The sequence below is a fragment of the Polypterus senegalus genome, chromosome 12 (assembly GCF_016835505.1).
Source record: "Polypterus senegalus isolate Bchr_013 chromosome 12, ASM1683550v1, whole genome shotgun sequence".
Taxonomy (NCBI): Eukaryota; Metazoa; Chordata; class Cladistia; order Polypteriformes; family Polypteridae; genus Polypterus; species Polypterus senegalus.
Window position 1 is genome coordinate 32,499,062 of NC_053165.1, and position 26,437 is coordinate 32,525,498.

The 26,437-nt window shown below is 37.0% G+C and overlaps 1 protein-coding gene across 1 annotated transcript in view; it reads left to right on the plus strand.

Annotated features, from left to right (window-relative positions):
- The window catches only part of gipr (gastric inhibitory polypeptide receptor), a 102,259-nt gene that overhangs the window by 31,956 nt on the left and 43,866 nt on the right, over nucleotides 1-26,437 (plus strand). The window contains exons 4-6 of the mRNA XM_039773007.1: nucleotides 5,975-6,082; nucleotides 6,176-6,297; nucleotides 6,451-6,560. Of these exons, the coding sequence (XP_039628941.1) occupies nucleotides 5,975-6,082; nucleotides 6,176-6,297; nucleotides 6,451-6,560 (340 nt within the window). The remainder of the gene's footprint in view (nucleotides 1-5,974; nucleotides 6,083-6,175; nucleotides 6,298-6,450; nucleotides 6,561-26,437) is intronic.

The following is a 26,437-nucleotide window of genomic DNA, read 5'->3' on the forward strand; positions in this document are numbered from 1 at the left end:
TGGCAACAGACATAGCAATAGTAAACCATATGTTATTTTTCAGCCAGGGTTTCCCCACAGATGGGGTTCAAATTCTCGTATTTGTCTGTTTTGTTCAGTTTTAGTTTTATGTTAACATTGCTGATCATTTAGTTTCATTATGTTCTTTTTGATGTGCCATGCATGTGGTGTGTGGTCCCAAAGAGATGGGGCCAACTGCTCATCACTATCAAGGGAAAACCCTCAGCCCTATAAAGGCCAAGAAAAACGTATAGTCCCTTGCAGTTCATTGATTGCACTCATGGTGCTGGTGAGTTCTAATGTCTTTTACTTTGGTTTGATATACTGTACTGGATTTTGAGCACTGTATCTCTTTTTTGACTTTGCCTACTGGATTGTACATTAGGACTTGTTTCCTTTGTTGTTTCAGGCAACTTTGTTTGTCTCTTGTGATCCACAGAGTTTATTTCTCTTACATAGCACTTTTTTCATAATAAATCTTTTATTTAGAAAGAATTTTGTTTGTCCTTTTCGTTAGTAGCCAAAGTTTCACAGTTTCTCCCCTCTAGTGGCCATTTTGCATCATTTTTTAAATGTATTGTACTCAGGAACCCCTATTTTACAATACCATATGGTCATGGCCATGCAAAGAAATCCACAAAATGGTGACAATCACCAAACAAACAAAACACAAAATGAGGTCTAAAGAATAATTGTATAGGACACCAGAAAAATGCATCAAAATCTAAAGAGGCCAAAACACAGATCCATTAGAGATGAATGCAATCAGGATTTAAATAGTAGTTATATTTTATTTATTTTTGTATTGTTTAATTACTGCAGCATGGTGGCACGAACCCAGGTTCGTTTCCCAGGTCCTCCCTGTGTGGAGTTTGCATGTTTCTCCCCGTGTCTGCGTGGGTTTTCACCTGGTGCTCCGGTTTCCTTCCACAGTCCAAAGACATGCAGGTTAGGTGGCTTGGCGATCCTAAATTGTCCCTGGTGTGTGTGTGTCCTGCGGTGGGCTGGCGCCCTGCCTGGGATTTGTTCCTGCCTTGCTTCCTGTGTTGGCTGGGATTGGCTCCAGCAAACCCCCGTGACCCTGTGTTAGGATATAGTTGGATGGATGGTTTCTGGTTTCCTCCTACAGTCCAAAGACATGTTGGTTAGATGCATTGGCGATCCTAAATTGTCCTTAGTGTGTGCTTGGTGTTGTGTGTATGCCCTGCTGTGGGCTGGCGCCCTGCCCGGGGTTTGTTTCCTGCCTTGCGCCCTGTAGTTAGGATATAGCGGGTTGGATAATGGATGGATGGATGTTTAATTACTGCTGTGTAGCTCTTGTTACTGAAAATTATATAACCTATTACATGAGAGCAGCAGTTGCTACAACACTGTTATCGGCTGCCATTTTACATATTTAATATTGGGCAAGAGATGTGAGTATCATCTGAGCTTTGTTAAAAAAAATTAAAAACTTGGCAACAAAATAAAAGTAGTCTTTATTCTGGCAGTTAACTTTAAATTTAATTTGTACTTTTTGAAGGCTTACCTAGTTCGTGATTTGTTGAGTTTTTCAAGCCCTTTATGACACTACAGTGTTATCTGAAAATAATGACAGAGTACAGTCTGCAGATTTCAATTGTTAGTGAAATCGATTTAATAACCTAAACCATGCAAGGATGATGCCGGAGAGCCAATGTAATTTTATAGCCTACAGTATGTAATAGCATAGAATGGTTAATGGTGAGAAAGGCAGCACTTAAATCTAACATAATTACTACTGAATTTCCTTTATCAGAAGATATCAGAATGTAATTTGCAACTCAGTGTAGTGCTGTTTTTGCATTGTGATGGCTACAAACAGGCAGATTGAAATTTTTCAAATAAATTGTAATGTGTAAAGTGAGACTGAAGCCACATGGTAAATACTTTTTCAGATATTTTAGAGTGAAAAGGTACATTTTAAATAGGCCTGTAATTGTTAAAAATATTTAAGTCTACCTCTGATTTTTTCAGTAACAGATAAGTGACACTTTTAGTGCACTAGGAATTGTTCCAGTCAGTAGTGAACTATTGATAATGTGAAGAATGGGTGCCACCATAGCAGCCGTTAAGCTTTTCATCAGTTTTGTTTCACACTAGGTCTAAGGGACAGGTAGTAGGTATTGTTTTAGAAATTAGTTATAATTTCATGTTCTGTTATCAACTTTAAATTACTTAAGCAGTACGTTCATGGAGAGAATGCAGTATTTAGTTTGTCAGAGTATTTGAGTCTGAGATCTTACATTATTATTAAAGAGACTAATAAAATCTGCACTGATAACAGTTGTAGGGGTTTGGCAATGTAGTCTAGAATTTCTATTCTAAACAGTAAACAAGGATTATTACTGTTGTTACCTATTAATCTAGAACAGCAGTTGGAATGGGCCATAAAGAGAGCTTTTTTACACTTTGTAACATTGTTTGTCCATGTAGTTCAGCAGATTTACAGCTCTGTTGCTCCCCACCTACGTTGAGGTTTTGGTATTCTAATTTAAGAGCTTGTGTATATTCATAAAACCAGGGTGACTTTCTATGTGCTTTAGTTACTTTTATTTTAAGGGGAGCTACTGCATCCAAATTCTGTTTCAAAGTCACATTATAATTAGTGTCAGCTGATCCAGATTGTATTCCATAATTATAGCCGACTTTCTCAAAATATCTACAAATGTTGATGTAGAGTTATAATCCAGATGTCACACTGTCCTTGTTTTAATCTGTTATGGTACTGGTAAAGAACAAAAAATAAATGAATGAATGAAAAAAATTAAATAAATGTATGTAATTAAATAGTGATCAGAGAGAAGTTAATTTAATGGAATCTTATTTACAGTTTGAATCTCACCTCTGTTAGTAATCATAAGATTTAATGGGTGTTTATGACAATGAGTCTGTTATAACATGAATTTATCTTTAATTTCTTCTGATATGTTCCTGTGTGCTTTTTGGTTTAAGTTCCAACTTTTGTGTGTTTGAATACATATAGAATTTAATTGTGTTACTTAAAAAATTATTGGAAGTATCTTTTTTTTAAAGTTAGGAATATTTAAAATCTTACTGTGGCACAATTACAATTTTTTTCAGGCTTTGCCTTTTTATGAGCTGTTTTGCTTACTGCTGCTGTGGTTTTGTTACCCAAAATTCATGTCACATCATATATTTAACACAACAGTTTAAATGTCAGCATGATGCATTTCTGGTCATCTAAGAATAGAAGAAAATCTTGGAGTTAGCTACTTCATTTCTTTAGCTTGACTTCAGCATATTGTTCTTTGGTGAAGTCTTTTCAACTATGAGTTCTGGTTTTGTTTTGGCTTAGATAAAACATAAGACTGAAATTCCAGAAACACATTTTTGGTAGGGGCAGCACGGTGGCACAGTGGTAGCATTGCTGCCTCGCATTAAGGAGACCTGGGTTCGCTTCCTGCGTGGAGTTTGCATGTTCTCCCCGTGTCTGCGTGGGTTTCCTTAGGGTGCTCCGGTTTCCTCCCACAGTCCAAAGGCATGCAGGTTAGGTGCATTGGTGATCCTAAATTGTCCTTGGTGTGTGCGTGTGCCCTGAGGTGGGCTGGCTTCCTGCCTGGGAATTTGTTCCTGCCTTGCGCCCTGTGTTGGCTGGGATTGGCTCCAGAAGACCCCCGTGACCCTGTGTTAGGATATAGTGGGTTGGAAATGACTGACATTTTGATAGGTTAAAGATAACATCTCATCTTTTGGTCCCTTAAATGAAAAATATTGACGTTGACTATTTGGTAAAACCCCACTGTGTTGAACAGATAAGTAAAATTTGTTAACAATGTCAGTTTTCACATCTATATCAATATTATAATCACCCGCACTACATGATCCTAATTTATAGCTAATCAGCTAAAAGGCTGTCAAATTCAGTCTCAAACAATGAATATGGTCCTGACATTCTGCAAACTAGTTGTGGAACTTTGCTTTAATTTGTTTTAGTATATTATATATAATATAATAAACATATAGTATAATGTAATACTCAAAGGATATAAATTTGACTACAATTTTAGAACCAGCATGCAATTCATTACACAGAATTATTCGAAGGCCACCTCCTCGAACAGTATCCTTTGATATATGAAGGAATGTAAAACCATTTGGTGCTGCCCCAGCTAAGGGAATAGGGTTAAATTTCATAAGTCAGGTTTCAGTTTAAAGACCCAAATCAGGGTCTCTAGTTAGTATGATATTGTTTACCAAATCAGCTTTCTTTCCAACAGAGCAAATCTTTAACAAACAGCATTTTAAACTACAAAGATGATTTTGAGCTGGTTATTAAACTTTTTTGCTTTAAATTTTGTCATTATTATACTATAAGTACCCCTAATATATGATCTGATTTTGTCTCTAGATCTAATATTTATCTTCTGGTTATTAATTGATTTGTTTGTGTTTTATGACTACTTTTATATGATGACCCATAACAGGGATAGCAGCTACACATTAATAACAGATGGGAAGGTGGGATAAACAACAGGCTGTGATTTAATACCACATTGTCACAGCCTAGATGGTGCTCTGATTAGTCAGACAGGCAGTTTTGCTGACATATTCAGGAATAAATTAAAATATCTTCTTCAGTTAAGATGAAGCCGACCTCTCTTGAAAATTCCAGACCTTTTCCAAAAATCATCCCAATTATTAACAAACATTATGCTTTTATCTACTCATCAAGTCTCTATCCAGCAGTAAAGGGTTCTATAGAGCACATACATTCGAAATGACATTTGTTACCATTTGAATGTACATGAATTAGTACTCTCTTAATGTTTGCTAATGATGTAAATAATGAAAGTTATTATTAGGTGTTACTGACTATTTCATCATATTTACTTTTCTTTCCTTGCTTTAGCTAATTTTTTTTTTTGCTGTTATTTAGGTAATGTCATTGCATAACTATTTTGCATATCTTTTCATGGGATGTGCCATTTTCTGTGTCTGGTCAGTATGTTGGGGCCTGGTTGTTGGGCATGTGATGCATGTACCATGTGCCAGTATCATTTTAACGTCAATATTTAAGATAACTTGTGGCATTAAGGAAGTGTCTGAACCTTAAGACAACTTATTATGACAAACTGAAATTAAAATTAAGTAAACCATTTAGGGAGATCTTTTGGTTAAGAATTTTTGCTTTGGTCTTGATTGAAATTCTGATTAGTGTTTGGTTTTGGTGAATTGTCTTGCAACTTAACGTTTTCAGTCTACTCTTGTATTTCTTTGTTTCTTGTATTTCTTTCATTTATGTAAAATATTCTTAAAATATTTTAGCACAGTTTCTTAAAAAGTATCATGTAATGCCAATGTTAAGTGCAAACTGGAGATTTCAATTTGAGACAGGACCAACTCTTTTAGAACAGGAATGGAGTTGGCACAGACCAGCTTTTTTGCCAGTAAAGTCTTTCAGGCATGGTAACAATTTGCACAGTAAAAGCTGCTTGAAAAAAAAAAAAAAATTTCACCATTACACCTTTCATTATATCAAATATGTACTGTAAATCTACATAATGGAACAGCTTCATCTGCTTGATATTTGCTTGGTCATTTCTTCCTTTTCTTATTGGTTACTGAGTGTTTGTTGGTTTCCTGGCATAATACATACATCTTATTGACATATTTGCAGACCTCACTTGAAAGGTATTATTGTGGGTAGCGCTTTACATGAAAAGTCACTAAATTTTTTGGTCAGGTTAGGGATTAACCAGTGTTCTAGAAGCTATTATACTTGTAATCACCCAGCGTGTCCTTATGGGTTGCAGATTGTTCTGCTTCTCTCATGCAACAACAATTACTAATCTCATTCTCATTCTGTCTTTCTCAGTTGTTGGACAGACTGTGTCCTTATCCTGATAGTTTGAGTTTCCAGTATCACTGTCATTGTACACAGGGCTACTCCAGGTTACTCCTGCTGACCAACTCCCTCTCTGTGAAACTGTAGGTTTATTCTGCAACCGGACCTTTGACATGTATGTCTGCTGGACTGATGGTGAACCCAACACAACAGTGAAAGTTCCCTGCCCATGGTATCTTCCCTGGTATGACCAAGGTGAATAAGAAAATCTTTTTAAAATTTGTATTGGCAAGGAGTAAGATCAAATTTCTGACTTTTAACCATTGACACGTGTTTCCCCACTGACAGTTAAAAGTGGCTTTGTTTTTCGTAAATGTGGAGCAGATGGTCAGTGGGTGACCAATAACTCAGATGTTCCTTGGAGAGATCATTCTCAGTGCCAGCCTGATGACAACGGCAATCAGTCTGAGGTACAATGCAACTGAGATACATTCATTGTTAGTTGACTGTCAGCTGAGTGATGGTAGGCACCTAACAGTTGACTGAAGTGGAGGTAAGAGGGATGATAGGTTCCATTAATGGGGAAGGAGTTGAAATACTTATATTTCCCTCTTCTTTCTCAGCAGGAGCAAAAGATTTGGATCCTTGCTCAGTTCCAGCTTATGTACACGGTGGGATATTCACTGTCCCTGGCAACACTTGTCTTGGCACTCAGCATCCTTCTGGCCTTTAGGTAAGTTTAGAAATCAGACTGTTTCTCTGTTTAATCCTGTTAATCCTCTCCAACAGCTCTGTGCAGCTTATCCCCTTCCATAAACTCTTGATGTCACATGTTGTGTCAGCTTTTTGTCATAGCAGATAAAAAAGCTATGGAAATGTATTCTTGTGCAGCACACGTCTTCAAAGACAGGTGAAGAGCACTTATACTGATTTACAATAATATAACATTAAAAGTAAATATACACACTAATAAAAAATGCATCTGGTTTGTCTGAAATGTTAATAAGTAAGAAATTTAGAAAAGAAAACTCCAATAAATACTGTATAGTGCTGTGTTCTCGTTGTTGTTCAGATTTTTGTTTAATATTTTTAATTTAATTTCTAAACTCCAAATCTATCTAATCTTTAATGGCTAAAATGTGTGTGCTGCTCACCAGTCAAAATACTTCTGTTTTGACCACTTAGTCTTGTTCATGTTGTGATCTAAATGGCAGTGTCTATGCATTACCCATCCTGGAACAGACAAAGATAGGACACAAGACGAAATTGGACAAAACAGGCAATTCTTTTAGCTTCCAGACTGCTGGAGATGTCTGACCTGATATAATGCAGAGGCGTGTTCTGGTCATCCCTTACAACCATAGCTGCCTCCATTAACCTACTGGTTTTGTTGGTTTTGCAGTTCGCTTCCAAACTGTTGTGTAATTTCTCCCAGATGTTTTTGAATAATTCGTCAATCTTCACTGCCAAGACAGCTGGCTGCTTTTGAACTCCCTGCTTAGTTAAGCTCCAAGATCTGAGCTGTTGCACGTGAGCCTGGCAACAAAGCTGAAGTTGGCACTGAAGGACTGCTGAATAACAAACATTATATTAATTGCTGAACTGAGTAGGAGTGCAAATTTTGTTTACATATTGTAATCAATAGTTGATGTTTTTAATCAATTAATTGTCATTTAACAATTAAAAAAGTCACTCTCCTAAAAAAATCAAAAATAACACAAGGATAATTTCCTCAGGAAAGATTTTATGAGCTTTAAGAATTTTAAGTAACTAATTTGTCACACATGATCTTGTACAGATATTACTAAAAAATGTGTTATTCATTTAGGTTTAAAGAAATACAAGCATACTGCGGTGGGCTGGCTCCCTGCCCGGGGTTTGTTTCCTGCCTTGCACCCTGTGTTGGCTGGGATTGGCTCCAACAGACCCCCGTGACCCTGTAGTTAGGATATAGCGAGTTGGATAATGGATGGATGGAAATACAAGCATATCAACATGCTAAGGATTCAGACACACGTGCAGTTTGCTAACTACAAGGCTGACAGTTCAGAACATGTTCTGGATATCCTCAGATAGCCTGTTCCCACAATTAAGATACATGAGGGGGTCCAGAATGGAGGGGTGCAGAGGATGTGTTGCTTATGGGCCCATAGCGGTGAAGGATCATAGAGAACCTCCCTCATTATATGGGAAAACCCTAGGACCCGGCAGACTAATATGAAGCACTCTGTCTTTAAGGACAGACACTGAGGAGGAAGGAAAAACAATTCCAAAGCACTTGGACAAACCTGAGAACAGGGTCAGCACTTGGGAAATGTAGTTCAACATAGAAAAGTGTAAAGTGTTACGTATGGGTAAAAAGAATGTCAATTATGAATACAAGATGGACGACAATGTCCTACAGAAAGCAACCTCTGAAAAGGATTTAGGGGTTTATGTTGACACAGTATTTTCATCATCTAAGCAATATGCACAAGAGATTTAAGAGGGAAACAAAATGTTAGATTGTATCGTTTAAACTATTGAATGTAAATCAAGGAACATTTTGTGCAGTTTACATAATGCACTAGTGAGATCACATTTGGACAATTGTGTGCAGTTCTGCTCATCACACTCTAAAACAAAGACATAGCAGCACTTGAAGCTGTTCAGAGAAAAGCACATCCCAGGACTTAAGGACATGCCCTATTCTGACAGAATTTAATATGTTTTGTCTGGAGCAGAAGATACTGTGTGGGGTTTTAATCTTCAAAATCCTCAAAGGAGATCCAAAAGAATTTGTTCCGCTTAAGGGTGAATTACATATTTGAGGACACCAGTGAAAATTAAGGGAAAGTGCATTTAGTATTGAAGCCAGAAAGCACTTCTTTACGCAAAGACTTGTGGGAATATGGAACAAACTACCGAGACATGGAGTTGAAGTAGAACCCTTGACAGCTTTTAAGAAGTATCTGGATGAGGTATTATTGCAGCAGCTTAGCTATTAGCTAAACAAATGGGTTTGATTAACTAAATGGCCTCTTTTCATTTGTCAGATTTCTAATATTCTTATATTCTGATCTTGTCCCCTGGTTGCAGTGGAGTTGCTCTGCCTTCAGGAGGGATTGCTAACTGATGTAAATCACAACAAGGCTGAAAAACAAATTTTCCAAACAGCTTGTTGCTCCCCTGGATGCATGTTAGATCTGTTACTCACTGTAAGCCGCAATGTATTTGTGAAGCATTCTACCAAGGCCATGTTCATGTTTGTATGGAATTAGTAGCTACAAATGAATGTGCATGTCTCCACAGCAGTAATTAGCTTATCTTCAAATCTGTCAGCTGTATGACAGCCTGGAAAATTCCTTGTCTGTATTACCACTTATTTTATGTGTCAGTCTTCATTTGTGTAATGCCACATTACTGTAATACAACTTTTAGTTGTTAGTAGTTTTAGTACTATAGTTGTGGGTACAAAGTACATTATAATTTTTATTTGTGAGTCTGAGCATCATGCAACATGTCGCCAGTCTCCAGTGCCAAAACAGCAAGACTGTATTAAAATACAGAAGTTGCTTTAAATTAATACAAAATGTTCTATGTGGAAGGATCAAAAAATGAAGCAAATGGTCAAAACTGGGTATCGAAGAGGGAAATGAAAAATCCAAAAATAATAACCAAAAAATCCAAGTCTCAGTTCAGAGCAATAGTAAATCCCAAAAAATTCTGAAAACTTAAAGCATATAGTTTGCAAATAATTAATCTAATCTCAGATAATGTGAGACTACAGGAGATGACCTTTATGTTATTGTGCCGATTATATCACCGGCACACATATCATGTGCATCATGGGAACAACAACAGATGACATGTGAACCTCAATATAGCAGTACCTGGAAGAAAAACAAAATGGCATTGAAAAAGATAATAAACTTTAAAACTAATACTCTAAATTTTAAAAACTGATGTCAGAAAACTTGAATGGATAATACTGGATAACACATTTTTTAAAGCTTTTACTTCCTTGGTAGAATTTGGTGATTATTATACACAGCTTCCAGCTGAACACAATTATAATTTCAGATTGACTGTACCATTTTTTTTTTTGTTCTTTATTTCGCATTATACAATTTCTTGTATTAGGAATTTGTTAGTTTTCGCACACCCCTTGGGGTCAGAGCAGAGGGTCAGCCATTCTACAGCGCCCCTGGAGCAATTGAAGGTTAAGGGCCTTGCTCAAGGGCCCAGCAGAGTAGGATCTCTTTTGGCAGTGACAGGAATTCGAACCAGCAACCGTCTGGATACCAGCACAGATCTTTAGTTTCATGTAAGAATTTGTAGAAACATGAAATTATTTTAATTGAATTTAGCATGTTTAATCGCTTAATGATGCTTACATATTGTTCTAGTTCAATTAAGGTAAAAGAAGTTTTGCTGCATGTTTTTCATTGGTACTCAGCATCTGATGCTTCTTGTATCAGCGTCCTGCAATAATCAAACCATTTTGATAGACTCCACTTGGTCTGATACTGTTTTTCATTGTTGTGATGTTCTGGTGAAACACATCATGTGTGTCATTAATTGCACCAAGACTTTCACAACATTAATCTTTAGTAGCATGTTGCACTTCACGATTTTGTTTGATTGAAGTATGTTGTCATCCAGCTGGACATAGTGTGGTGCTCTGTAGTTGCCCAGAAAATTCTCAACAGCATCCTTGAATGTCTTCCATGAGATTTCCTCTAGTCGATTTTCAAACTGTTTGTCTTTGATGACATTTCTGATCTGTGAACCAAGAAACAGGTCTTTCTTAATCTTATTCATTGAAGCAGATGCCTCAAATATCAAGCTCCTTCACTTTCCTTGTTCATAACTACAATTAATTTTTTTCTTCACTTCAAGTTTAAGATGAAGAACTAACAGGAGCAGATGAAACACCAGCAGAACTGTGGAAGAGTTTAGGAGAAGAGGGAGTAGTTGTCTTGTTAGATTTAATTCAGAAGAAATATGAACAGGAGAGAATACCAGATGAGTGGAGGAACAGTGTTATTGTACTTATTTTTAAGGAGAAGGGCAATATTCAAGATTGTGGAAACTACAGAGTGATAAAGCTGATGTCATGCATAATGAAAATTTGGGAAAGGGTTATACAGAGAAAGCTTAGGGAAGAGACCACCATAGAGGAGGAGCAGTTTGGTTTTATGCCATAGAGAGAGGAATGACTGATGTAATGTTTGTATTGAGACAGCTGACAGAAAAACATTGAGAAAAACAGAAATTATTGTATATGGTGTTTATTGATTTGGAGTAGGCGTATAATAGAGTGTTGTAGCAGTCAGGAGCCACTAAGATTCATACCGTCAAAAATGACAGTGATTTATTTATTTTAGTGGAGGATTACTAGGGACAACCCCAGCCTTGGAATGACACACACATACTACTGCAGAGACCAAATAAAGCACACTGGGAACATTAAGCAATTTAGAATATAATGAAATTAAATGAACTAAACGAAAACAATAATACCACCCCGACCCCTTCGGCGATATTACATTTAACATATAACCACAATAAACACACAGCAAAGTCCAAGAAAGAACTAAACCGGAAGAAATGAGAAGTGACAAGATTGAGTCCAGCGATCTGTATATACAGTAGAAAGGGAATAGAAAACACAGTCCTACCGGTAGCTGCTGAAAGGATGACGACAGATGGATGGTTCAGGAGCGCTCCACTTTTCCGGGAAAGCCAATGAATTCCAACACAGTACTCAGTGCACAGATAGACAGACGATCCAGACCCCAACAAACGAATACAGTCCAGGACAAAATGATTAATTAAGGTTCAAATAACAGCACAAAGATAGGCAGCACAACTGATAAACGTAACACACAACGCACCAAAACAAAACAAACTTTTTTTCCTATTTGTCGCCTGCCCTCCTTTTAACCTCCTTTGACAACCTTTGACCCCAGCAGCCCCTGCAAGGACAGCTGGGAGATTAAGTTCTTACATAGTAGCGCTGCTACAGTGTCATGTCAAGGGGTCTGAAGGTTCATGGGAGTACCAGAGAAGTATTTGAGGATTGCTCAGGATATGTATAAGGAGTAACAACTTAGTTAAAAGAAGTCTTGGGGTAACAGACAAGATCCCAGTTGGAGATGGATGGATAATAGATGGATGCTTTTTAATAAAGTCCATGTCAGTGCCTGTAGGTGGAATATTGTATCCTAGCTCAAGGCAGTCAATTGGCTGATGAGAGGCTTTGCTGTTAACTATGTTAAAATGGTTACATGTCTTATTCTATCATTGTATATATTCTGTGCTTGATTTTCACCAAATGGTCCTCATCATAGATCATCCTTGCTTGAATTGCTGAAATGCTAAGTTGCTGAAATTTGGTTTTGCAAGTGGGATGCATTCTAAGGAATTGATGAGGTAATGTTTTTTATTACACTGAATTGCATAATTTGCATGAATTTCATCACCTCTTTTTTTAATGATCCTGTTTTCTTGTAAATGAAGCATTTAAACCAAAGATAAATTAAAATAACAGCACATAGAAAATGTATACTTTGAAAGCAATCTAGAAAACTCTGCATTATCCTACACCTAAACAAGAGAACGTTACAACTAGAGGGCCATGTCTAACATGGTTCTTTGTATATTATAGAACAGCAAGAAAGATAAAAATGTTGAGCACAGTCTAGCATCTTTGCAAAGTTCTGAAAAGTTCCTAACAGAACCTCATAATTAGTATTTGATCTTTTCCAATTTGAGATAATGTAGAACAACAGAAGTTAGACTGAGTGGACTGGGATTCCTGTAGTGGATCAAAATACATTTTTGTGCAAGTAGTGTGGTTTAGATTTAAACAACTGATTTTTCATAGCACATACAGTATGTTATCCCATCTGGTATTATTCCAAATATTGCTGTTGAGGCATTAAGAATAATTTGTAATTCAAGGTTATCTGAGTGATATGCAAAGATTTTTGCCCAAAATGTCTTCTCAAAGCATAAACTACTGGTACCGATTCTTGATAACATATTTTTTTCTGGGGCATTTTAGTCAATTTTAGAGATACTTGTGATCACTGAGAAATGTTCTAGCTGAATTAGGGCATGCCTGGTGTATTCTAATTGAGAGTGTGTTTTATGAAAGGCTTTCCATTTGTACAATTATTCAGAGAAATATTCCTTAAAGTTGTTTAAAATACTCTGGAGATGCTGTCTCCATCTTTCACTAGTCAGTATCACCTCAGGGATAATTATAAGGAAAAGATGAGGGAAGTTGACCAGATTACTTTTTAAAGATGTTTCTAATATCTCTATTATAATAAAAAAATCTTGGGAAGAGAGACAAGATGTGATTATCTCAAAGAGACACTTTGATGTCCCGCGATACAAGACTTTGTGCCAAGAGATTTAACCACGCCCAGGGCCTGAAATAAAAGACAAAGAGTAGATGACAAATTAGAATGTCGTAAAGAATTCAAAAATGTTGGCACGATACACATTTAGAGCAGGTTTGAGATAATAGAAGTAGGAAAATTCGAAAGTCTCAAAAAATGACAGTAAAGATCGCATTAGCGCAAACAAATGGAAATTATTACTCAGTGAAATAACAGAACAGTAAAAAGAGATTGAATAAATTGTTCGGATTTAAAATTTAAGTCGGAGACTTGTAGTTCTTCTAATTCATGTTGCCATCAGGGAAAAATACTGTTTCTTCTCAATGAAGAGGCGTATCCGCGACAATTAAAAGATTTGTTGTTTGGTGAAAGTGAAATCCACATACGCTGTCACGCTTGGATCACAGAGTTGCACAGATACACAGGAGATTTTAAAGACACAAAAGGATAGAAAATTTTCCACTTCATAGGGGTGCGCCTCTGGAGTGGGACCCCCAACAGGAGCAGAGGATGTCTGGGGGAGAAGAGAGACAAGGCAGTGAGACAATAGGACAGCTGCTGTACAGGCTTTTAAATGTTCAAAGTGCTGCGCGAGATGCTGCAAGCCAGCAGCTGATCGAGCAAAGAGGAGGTCAAAAAACTGTATTTATTTCCCATTGTATCACTGTTTAAGATGGGGTTTTGGAGGAGTGACCGCGTTTGCTTGGGGAGCGTTCAGCCCCCCTTTTCAACACGTAAGTGGCAGAAACGTGGCAAGTGAAACAAGCAGGAGGCAAAGCCTCCTAGTTTGAACATAACAGAAAAAGAGTGAAGCTGTCAGGTTAAATTTGTAAGCTGCAAATATATTATCAAAACATGCAAATTAACATAAGTCGCCCTGATTCAGGCTGTTCATAAAAAATGTAATAGTTTACTTCATGAGGTAGAAGTACATAATACTAAAGAATAGCTGCATCAAACATTTGAAATATTAAACTGTGTGATTCAATTTATATGTTTAAAGTCAAAATATACTTGATTGTCATAGAAATACGTCATTTTCACAATCTGGCAGAGGTCCTATATTGTTGCAAGAGAGAAGTTGCCAGTGGACCTACTGCATGACTATCTCACCAATAAGACATAGCCATGCAGTCTCATGACCGCACACAAATTTCCTGTATCTTGCAGCCTGTGAGAAACTTTTTAGTCATGCGGGGCTCCTCTGCACTGCTAAACAGTCACAGCTTCACTACAAGAACCAGATCGTTGTTTCCCAAGCCTGCCTTTCATGTCTTTAATCTCCTTTCTTTTCTCCTTTTCTTTGATTTCCTCTTCTTTTTTTTTTGTGCTGACCCGTATATATACACTCACGTCTCCGTGTGCCTTAATCACACGCCACTTTATGGATTTGAAATTGGCCTTTTTTTTTATTTTGTAGTTGCGGACCCGCTACATCACAAAGTGAATATGCAGTATTATACTGTCAGTGTACAGTGTATCTTGTCACTGTAAGTAGTTTGCACTGTTCAAACATACATTTTACTTACTGTAGGTATCGGCTTGAAAAGCTTTGTTGTGAAACTGAGATTTGGATCTTTGTGTTATTTGTGCATCTTTATTTTGTAAAGATGTTATTTATTTTTACTCATTTTTTTATTTTACTAGGTGGCTCCACCCCCATGTTTGGTTTACCGGATATACAATTTAAAGAGATTGTTATTTTCATGGGAATTGTTACATATGCATTATTTTCACTTTTACTTTAAAAACTTTTGTAAAAACAATACTTGTCCTTTATTTCCAGCCTTGTGCGTGGTTACATCTCTTTCTCGCCAGACATATAATGCTGCTCGCGTTGTGAAGGGGAAGGCGGCTGAACGCACGCTAAGGATATGCCGTCGGATCTCCTGCTGTCTTTCTGCTACTTGCGAGCTGCCTGTTCTGCTTGTCGCATGTCGTTGTTTTAAGAGTTGTGAGCACATGATGCGTGTCTGCCACAAGCAATCCAACAACTGCTAGGTTAGATGTCTGTGGACTTGTTTTAAATGATATCTCACTGCCTTGTCTTGCGTGACATTGTAAAAACAATAATTGTCCTTTATTTCCGGCCCCGGGTGTGGTGAAATCTCTTTCTCGCAGGACGTATAACGCTGCTCGTGTTGTGAATAGGGTGGTTAGCTGCTGTCGCACTTTGATTATTTTAAAGCCTGTACAGCCACTGTCCTTCCTTTTAGCCACTTCGTGCCTCTGCTACTGTGATCGCTTCTCCGTGATCATAAATATACACCTGACCAAATTGTGTATTCTTTGAAATTAAACTTGTCATTGCTATATTAACTGTTGCGGGACCACAGCGTATAGCGTATGGTCCATTATTGTTTAAATCTAAGTTTTGTGCATTGAATGATGCAAATGCAAAAAGACTTTGTTTTCTGCTCTTCACCTTTTATTTCTGACCTCGCTTTGCCCTGTTATTGTTTCAATTACACCTGGTCCAGATGATTAATTTCCTTTAGTTTGTGCTAATGCAATCTTTTAGTCATCGACGTTTCATTTATAACATATTGTCCTTTATACGCTTTATATGCACAGAGACCCTTGTATCTGTGTGTGCTGCGTGCCTTTACACTACTGATTTTTTTGCTGGCCATGCTCTGATATTGCTTGTAAATAGGGCATGTCTTACAAGAATCTCATGTTCTATATCTCCACAAGATGCTCCGTGGCCATTCTCTTTCGTCTCGCTGGTCTTTTATTTGTCTTCTGTGATCTTAATGTGAAGATCATGTATATATAATAGAGAGATTATTTGGAAATAGCAGAATTTACACATTATTTTATATTTTTGTCTGTCTTATTACAACATTTCTAAAAAATAAATAATTTATTATGATCAAACAGTTACTCAGTATTTGAGTAGTCTTTTCACCAAATACTTTTTTACTCTTACTTGAGTAATTTTTTTAGATGACTACTTTTTACTTCTACTTGAGTAATATTATTTTGAAGTAATGCTACTCTAACTTGAGTACAATTTTTGGCTACTCTACCCACCTCTGGTCCAGTCCCACCCACTAGTAAAAATGTAAAATAACATATTTGTAATCACTGAACTTGAATTTGTCTAAAATGATGCCGAACATGATTATGTTTGAAAATTGACCTTTTTAAGCCTTGAGAGGTGGCTCTTAAAGGGAAGGGACCACTGATAAAGAATTAAATATCACAAATATTATCATATTCATGATTAGCAACCTCAAAATAGCACGAAACGACACTCCACTTGCTTGTATTACCAATTGCCATTTTTTCTTTTGTTTGAATAGGTGTAACTTTAACCCCCTTATATCCTGTAGGGATGTTTGAGGTGTCATGTACAACTTCAGTTCCTTATAATCATTTTTGCTGAAGACACCAATTGGTTTACTGTTTATCATGGGGAGTTATTTACTGCACCATATATGGTCCAAAATGGCTTAAAAAAGAAGTGTTCTCAGGCCTGGAATGCTGCAAATAAAGGGGGACCCCAAAAAGTTTAATGTCTTGCATAACTAGACATTGAGACAAGTCAATATATCGTATTTGGGTATTTTCTTGCACCGGTGAGTCAGGAGGTACCAGACAAAAAGAACTATACCAAGTGATTTCAGAGCATTCATAAGTAATTCTTAGGAACACAATATAGACATCTGTAAAGTCACAATCATTAGGTTCTTCTATAATTTGAATATTCATAGGTTAATGAAGGTTAAAACAGGTGATTATTATTTATCAGACCAATAGATAGGAGTTTGTTTACCTGAAAAAAGTGTCATACATTGGTTCTGTATCCTTGTATAAACAGATAAGACATCTGTCCATCTGGCATGCTTGGGTGTAATGTCATCCAGTGTCCACAAGAGGACAGGAGTGTCCAATGAACAATGGCAAATAGTCAGCGTTAGACAGTAAATAGTGCAATGTATGTCCACAACTGGGTTGATCCGTCCAATAAAAAAAGTAACAATTAGCTTAATAAAAGAATAACATAATTGCAGATCCGTTGAACAGAGTTTTGTAAATACATGATGGAATCGAAACAGACAAACATATCATTGTACCATTAAGCCTGTTTTAATCAATGGGTGTTTTGTTATGCTAGTTTTTAATAAATTGTAAATAACTGGGTTGCTGATAAACTGGAAAAAATATTGTCGACTAGAGCACAGAGTGGAGCATATAAAGATGATTTAGATCAGTTCCCTTCCATTGATATAACCAAGCAGGTGTACATTTGTGTGTTTTCTGCAATTTCTAATATTGTATCATATTGGCAGTTTGGCAATAGAATTAAAAGTTATGTAGCATCATGTCACCTCCTGCCGTAGATCCCTGTAGCATTACTTTTGGCATGTGAGTGTTTTGAGTATAACTAAATAAATAATTTTAAATTGAGTCAAACTTCTTAAAGAACGATTTGTTAATGTGTATGAGGATGCTTTGAAAAAAATATAAGAACTTTGAAAGGATATTCACTTTGACAGCCAGCACACTAACACATGCATTTCAGAACAGGTAATTGCTGATGCTATGCATGTTCGGGGCCAGCCAGTGCTCAGATGGGAGATCAACCAGGAAAAGCTTGGGTTGCTGCTGGAAGAGATGTTGGTGAGGCCAGAAGGGGCACTTGCCCAGTGGTCTGAATATGGATCCCAATTCCCCAGCAATGATGGGGACCCTATGCTGCAAAAAAAGGGCTCCATCCTTCAGATGAGGCGTAAAATTGAGGTCCTGACTCTTTGTGGCCATAAAAGATCCCAGAGCATCCTGGGAACATCCTGTATCCCAATGTCCTAGCTAAACTGCCCATCACAGCCTCACCATTCTGGGCCCCTAATCTTACCCTGTCTCAGGCTGGCTAACTATCTCTCATCCCTTCACCACCTAACAGCTAATGTGTGGCAAGTGTACTGGTTCAAAAATGGCTGCCGTCACATCACCCTCATCACATCATCATGCTACACATTGGTGGTGGATGAAGTGGCTCCCAACTCACTATGTAAAATGCTCTAAGTAGTAAGACAAGCACTATATAAATTTCAAGAATTATTATTATTATTATTATGATTGACTTTTCCTACTAAAGTAAGATGGAGGAAGGACCATCCATTAAGATCTTGTTTATTATTTTTCATTGTACAAAGTTTTATTTCATATTTCCTTGTAATAATTATTCCCAGATGTTCAACATGTTCTGATTCATCCATGAAAGTTTTATTAATGGTTTTTCTGCATCAAAATATTGTTAGACATCTTGAAATTCAGATTCTTTGGATGAATATAATGCATTTAACAAGCGCTGAAGATAGGATAGTAAATATGTGTCTTTAATAAATCATTTAATGTGCCAAAGAGTTCGCCGGAAAAAGCATGATTTTATTCAATTTAATTCTTAATCCAAAAATCTTATGAAAGCAGATGTAATACTAATGGTGTTAATGAATATAGGTCTGAGATATAAAGCACTGCATCATCAGTGTGAAGAGATCTTTTCTATGGATTCCCTACCCTTATGATCCCTTTTATCTCTGACTGCTTCCAGTGATAAATAGCTAGTTTTTTTTAAAAGCATTCCCAAACACCTTCGGTGATAATGGACACACTTGTCTGGTTCCACATTCTAATTTAAAGTAGTCTGAGCTCATCTTATTAATACAGACAAGGGTTCATGACTACTATAAAGTAATTTAAGCCATACTGCTACTGTTTATTGGGACCAAACAGAATTTGTACAAAACAGTAAATGGATATCTCCATTCTACTCAATGAAAGGCTTTTTCTGCATCCAAATATAGCAAAAATGTCTAAAGAGTCAGATTCTGTAGGTGAACATAATATACTGTATTAATCAAACGCCAAAGATGGCATACTAAATATGTCTTTAATAAATCTAGTTTGATTTTGTTATTCACCAAGGGAAGAACTTTCTCCTTTATAAAATTTAATTCCTAGATAAAAATGTCAGCAATATCTTACCATCTATAAAACAAGTGGAGACAGGCAATATCAAGATTTGGTGCTCCAGGGCAGACCCCATTTATTAGACAGGAGAAGACAAGGTGCTTAATGAAAGAAGTTGCTGCAAAAATGTCACTGGTGTTCATTCTTTCTTGGAGGCAGTATAGAAAATAAAATCCTGCCTCTGATTAGTGGACTTTTTAAATCCTGAGTGACTGGAAGGTGCAGGGCTGATTGGTTGCCATTGGCGTCTCTTCCATATTGAAATGGAATATTTTGTTACCAGCTATGTCTTTTCTCTCCCCCTGCACCCTTTTTGCCTACACATGCTATATTAACTCTCCCTCACTCAGCACACTACTTTAACTGGAAACTTCCCCTGTGGACTGACAGGCAAGCCTTGCCACCCGTCACTGTTTTCGTTTTGTTTTGCCAAGGTACCTACCCTTTCAATACACTTTTACTTGTCATCACCCCTCAGATTGTGAGCACGTCATCTCTAATTTTGCGCAGCACCACTTTTATTTTTATGCATCACCTCAGTTAATTGTGCGCATCACCTTTTTTAATTGTGCGGCACCCCATTTAATTCTGCACGTCACCTCTTTTGAACGTGCACGTCACATTAATTGTACACGTCTCCTTGTTTAATTGTGCACCTCACACCTTTACATCTTTTGTCACTTGCCCTTCAGGGCCACCGTACTGGCATAATGTTTTTAGAAGAATTTAATTTTCTGTAACTTCAATAAACATTTCTAACAACAACAACAACAAAATGTGTAAATATTTTACCTCATTCAAGATTAAACTGAAAGCAACAATGAATTATGAACTCAAAATCTAAGTTATAAAAATTAAAAATTAAATGGGAACCAAGCATATCGGAACAAACAAAGAGAATCATAAGAAAAATTTAAAACAATCCATGATTTTAACATACTACCCCTGCTTAAGGTGCAGACTTGGATCACGTCCATTGGGTTGTTGTGTTTACCCCTCTAGCTGGAGTTCAAATCTCTCATTTTTGTCTAGCTGTTCATTTTTTATGTATCAGGGTGAATTATATTCATATGTCAAAGTGTGTTCTGCTGTGTTCCTTGTATTTTGTGGGTGATTCTCCAAGAGCCAAGCACTCAGCCCATCACTGTATGAGATTGTTGTCAGCCTTATAAAGGCTGAGGAAAATCCACACAGTTCCTTGTAGTTCATTGAATGCGCTCGTGGTGGTGGTGAGTTCCCCTGTGTCTATTGTTATTTGATTTTTCTGATTTTTTTTTGCTCTGTTTTTTTTTTTTTTGTCTTCACTTCTGGAAATTTGAACTGGGACTGTGATTTCTTTGGATTGCTTATTATGAAGGCATTGCCTTCTGTGTTTTTTGTGCTCTTCGTAGCTCCTTGCTAAACAGAGCCTTTATAAAAAATATATATCTTTTTATTTATAAAAATTTTTCATTCTCCCTTGTGTAATTAGCCGGGGTTTTGACACTTTTACCTTTTGCAGTGGTATATTGAGCAATTACAGGGACTTAGGAGCTTAGGAGCTGTCTAGTTCACAATAGAAGAAGATAGCAGGCATGAAAACAAGCCAACAGGCAAGGGGCATGAATGTGATCAGCACAGGTGCATGAGCCTTGGGATGATAACCTTGACAATGTCCACATAATAAACCTGTAATACAATATACTCTACCTTCAGATTCCTCATTGCTATCACCTTGATGGACATAAGGATATACAGTGGGATGCAAAAGTTTGGGCAACCTTGTTAATAGTCAGTATTTTCCTGTATAAATTGTTGGTTGTTACGATAAAAAATGTCAGTTAAATATATCATATAGGAGACACACACAATGATATTTGAGAAGTGAAATGAAGTTTATTGGATTTACAGAAAGTGTGCAATAATTGTTCAAACAAAATCAAGCAGTTGCATAAATTTGGGCACCACAAAAAAGAAATGAAATCAATAGTAGATCCGCCTTTTGCAGAAATTACAGCCTCTAAACGCTTCCTGTAGGTTCCAATGAGAGTCTGGATTGTGGTTGAAGGTATTTTGGACCATTCCTCTTTACAAAACATCTTTAGTTCATTCAGGTTTGATGGCTTCTGAGCATGGACAGCTCTCTTTAACTCACACCACAGATTTTCAATTATATTCAGGTCTGGGGACTGAGATGGCCATTCCAGAACGTTGTACTTGTTCCTCTGCATGAATGCCTTAGTGGATTTTGAGCAGTGTTTCGGGTTGTTGTCTTGTTGAAAGATCCAGCCCCGGCGCAGCTTCAGCTTTGTCACTGATTCCTGGACATTGGTCTCCAGAATCTGCTGATACTGAGTGGAATCCATGCGTCCCTCAACTTTGACAAGATTCCCAATCCCTGCACTGGCCACACAGCCCCACAGCATGATGGAACCACCACCATATTTTACTGTAGGAAGCAGGTGTTTTTCTTGGAATGCTGTGTTCTGTTTCCTCCATGCATAACGCCCCTTGTTATGCCCAAGTAACTCAATTTTAGTTTCATCAGTCCACAGCACCTTATTCCAAAATGAAGCTGTACAACGTTCTGGAATGGCCATCTCAGTCCCCAGACCTGAATATAACTGAAAATCTGTGGTGTGAGTTAAAGAGAGCTGTCCATGCTCAGAAGCCATCAAACCTGAATGAACTAGAGATGTTTTGTAAAGAGGAATGGTCCAAAATACCTTCAACCACAATCCAGACTCTCATTGGAACCTACAGGAAGCGTTTAGAGGCTGTAATTTCTGCAAAAGGCGGATCTACTAAATATTGATTTCATTTCTTTTTTGTGGTGCCCAAATTTATGCACCTGCCTGATTTTGTTTGAACAATTATTGCACACTTTCTGTAAATCCAATAAACTTCATTTCACTTCTCAAATATCACTGTGTGTGTCACCTATATGATATATTTAACTGACATTTTTTATCGTAACAACCAACGATTTATACAGGAAAATAATGACTATTAACAAGGTTGCCCAAACTTTTGCATCCCACTGTAATTAAAATAAACTATTTAAAATTGTTACTAATAGTAATATATTAAATAATGGTCTATATCTACTGCATAATATTCAGTGGTGTCTAATTTCTTCTAAGAGATGTTGTAAAACTGGGGAATTGTTTAGTTTAATTTGAAGTGATAATGTCTTCAGATAGTAAATTATCTGAGAAAGAAATAATAAATTATGCTCAACTAGTGTTAGATCAATACTAAAATCTTAGCTTGTTTTCGTTACCAGTTTTCAGAACTTAGTATTGGTATCAGAACACTTCTGAAGCAAATCACAGCTTCATTCTCCCAGCCTGAAAACTTGTGTACCTTCTTGCAGTGCTGCTCTCAACAAATCATTAACAGGAGCAGGAGGAGGGCCATTTCTTGTAGTCTCTGGCATTTTTATATAAATATATGTTTGAAAACCTAGGGGTTATCCTGCCTATGTGTCGTTTTTTTCTAACGATCAAAGAATGGGAGATACCCCTGATCACACTAATAAACAACTGAGTGTAAGTTGCTTGAAAACTACCATTTATTTCTGTTATCGAAATTAAAGTAATGCAGATATCATACCATTTAAAAAATTGTGTTTTTCTGTACATTTTGTAGTACCATTATACTTTAAAACCCTTTGTGCAACTTTATGTACAAGTATATATATTTATATCTTATATTTATACAGTATATATATATATATATATATATATATATACTAGCAGAATACCAGCTTTGCAGCGGAGAAGTAGTGTGTTAAAGAAGGTACGAAAAGAAAAGGAAAAATTTTAAAAATAACGTAACATGATTGTTAATGTAATTGTTTTGTCATTGATATGAGTGTTGTTCTCATATCTATCTATATATATATATATATCTATCTACAGTATCTATATATTTATATATATATATATGTTGTTCTCATATCTATCTATATATATATATCTCTATCTATCTATATATATATATATATACTACTTGGCAGCGAGAAGTAGTGTGTTAAAGAAGGAAAGAGAAAAAAGGAAACATTTTGAAAATAACGTAACATGATTGTCAATGTAATTGTTTTGTCACTGTTATGAGTGTCGCTGTGATATATATATATATATAGCAAAATACCAGCTTCAGCGATGTCATGTGTTTAAGAAGTTATGAAAAGAAAAGGAAACATTTTAAAAATAATGTAACATGATTGTCAAAGTAATTGTTTTGTGTATTTGGCGGCAGCGTCACGAAGTTGTTTTCGGTAGCTGCATCAGAAAATGTACCACGACGTCTGACACGCCTCCTTTTTACTGTTTTCTCACAGCTTGGATTGTTGCTGTCATATATATACACACACACACACACACACACACACACACACACATACACATACACACATACATACATACATACATACATACATACATACATATATATATATATATACATATATAGTGGTGTGAAAAACTATTTGCCCCCTTCCTGATTTCTTATTCTTTTGCATGTTTGTCACACAAAATGTTTCTGATCATCAAACACATTTAACCATTAGTCAAATATAACACAAGTAAACACAAAATGCAGTTTTAAATGATGGTTTTAATTATTTAGGGAGAAAAAAAATCCAAACCTACATGGCCCTGTGTGAAAAGTAATTGCCCCCTTGTTCAAAAATAACCCAACTGTGGTGTATCACACCAGAGTTCAATTTCCATAGCCACCCCCAGGCCTGATTACTGCCACACCTGTTTCAATCAAGAACTCACTTAAATAGGAGCTGCCTGACACAGAGAAGTAGACCAAAAGCACCTCAAAAGCTAGACATCATGCCAAGATCCAAAGAAATTCAGGAACAAATGAGAACAGAAGTAATTGAGATCTATCAGTCTGGAAAAGGTTATAAAGCCATTTCTAAAGCTTTGGGACTCCAGCGAACCACAGTGAGAGCCATTATCCACAAATGGCAAAAACATGGAACAGTGGTGAACCTTCCCAGGAGTGGCCGGCCGACCAAAATTACCCCAAGAGCGCAGAGGCGACTCATCCGAGAGGTCACAAAGACCCCAGGACAACGTCTAAAGAACTGCAGGCCTCACTTGCCTCAATTAAGGTCAGTGTTCACGACTCCACCATAAGAAGAGACTGGGCAAAACGGCCTGCATGGCAGATTTCCCAGACGCAAACCACTGTTAAGCAAAAGAACATTAGGGCTTGTCTCAATTTTGCTAAGAAACATCTCAATGATTGCCAAGACTTTTGGGAAAATAACTTGTGGACTAATGAGACAAAAGTTGAACTTGTTGGAAGGCAAATGTCCCGTTACATCTGGCATAAAAGGAACACAGCATTTCAGAAAAAGAACATCATACCAACAGTAAAATATGGTGGTGGTAGTGTGATGGTCTGGGGTTGTTTTGCTGCTTCAGGACCTGGAAGGCTTGCTGTGATAGATGGAACCATGAATTCTACTGTCTACCAAAAATCCTGAAGGAGAATGTCTGTTCGTCAACCAAGCTTTTCTCCCTAAATAATAAAACCATCATTTAAAAACTGCATCTGTTCGTCAACTCAAGCTGATGATCAGCGATCTTGGGTGCTGCAACAGGACAATGACCCAAAACACACCAGTAAATCCACCTCTGAATGGCTGAAGAAAAACAAAATGAAGACTTTGGAGTGGCTACACATATATATATACATACCTATCTACATCATATATACACACACATACATACATACACACACACAAATTATATATATGTGTGTATGTATGTATGTATGTATGTATGTATGTATGTATGTGTGTGTGTATATATATATATATATATATATATATATATATATATAATGTAGATAGGGGTGTGTGTGTGTGTATATATATATACACATACATATATATACACATACATATACTTGTGTGTATGTTTGTATGTGTCTATATGTGTGTGTATAGCTTTGGTCACTGAGTGCAAGGGAAAAATAATAAAATATAGTCTATAAGTTATTAAACAGTAAAACATTAACGTTTTAAGAAGTACAGGTACATTGAGCACTACTGGAGTGGTTGGGGTAAACTACATTTTAAAGACTGTGTAACACAACAGGTAAGTAACTAACAGCAGCTAAAATATATATGGATCATTTCTCGGTAGTAGATCCCTTTTGAAAGGCGCTACACGATGTGGTATAGAAATTACATTTTCTATGTGAACGTTCAAATTTGTGCCTCTGGTAATGTGCCTTACCGGCATTTAAAGAAAATTAGTTTTGTGTCCTCTGCACTGTTAAGAGAGAAAGGCTTTGGTTTGGGATAAAAGGTGTAAAGAAAGGAAAGTTGCCTTTTTCTTTTATATAGTATAGAGAGATGTGTTCGCTGACGTTATGATCGCCTTTTGGGGACAGTCGCGGTGGGACTGGTGAGACGTCCCTGCCATTAATCAGCTGTGATGGCACTGTCAGTCCTCCACTCGTGTGCGTGTCTTCATAATCCGAGGTGATGACCTCATAATCGTATACGTGCAAAAGAAAGTGTGAATCGCCTTAATATTATTTTTCCGTGGTGTAGAAAAGGGGTCCGTGTTTGCACTTGTCTGGGCTATAGCGCGGGGAGGATGAAAAAAATTAAAAGTGCTCACTTTGACTTAAGGCAGAAGCGCAGTCAGCGTCTCAAAGGCCGGCACAGCTATGCGCGCGCGCTGGCTGCTCGACTTTGCTGGGCAGGAGACCACAGTTTTTGCAGACACGTTCATGATATCAAAAGTCTCAGCTCTTTGGAGGTCATTCATATATATATATATAGCAAAATACCCGCGCCTACGCAGCGGAGAAGTAGTGTGTTAAAGAAGTAATGAAAAGAAAAGGAAACATTTTAATAATAGCGTAACATGATTGACATTGTCATGAGTGTTGCTGTCATATATATGCCTGCCTAAATAAGTCACCCTCGCTTTGCTCTTACTTTATTTACCGTTCATTTAATCATGGCTATTGGCGGAAAAATTATAAAATGGAAGGAGGATGGCTTTACCAAAACAATTATTGATGGCGAATCGATTATTCATAAAGCTTGAATTGGTGATCTGTTTTTCTGTGTTAACCTCATATTTTTTTCATACTTCTTCTCAAACTAAGGTGGTGCGAGGGTAAAATGAATCGGGATGCGCTGATCAATGTAATCGTGTACCAGGAAATCATGCATTGACAAAAGCTCCCTTTGCTTGTAATGCAAAGTGTG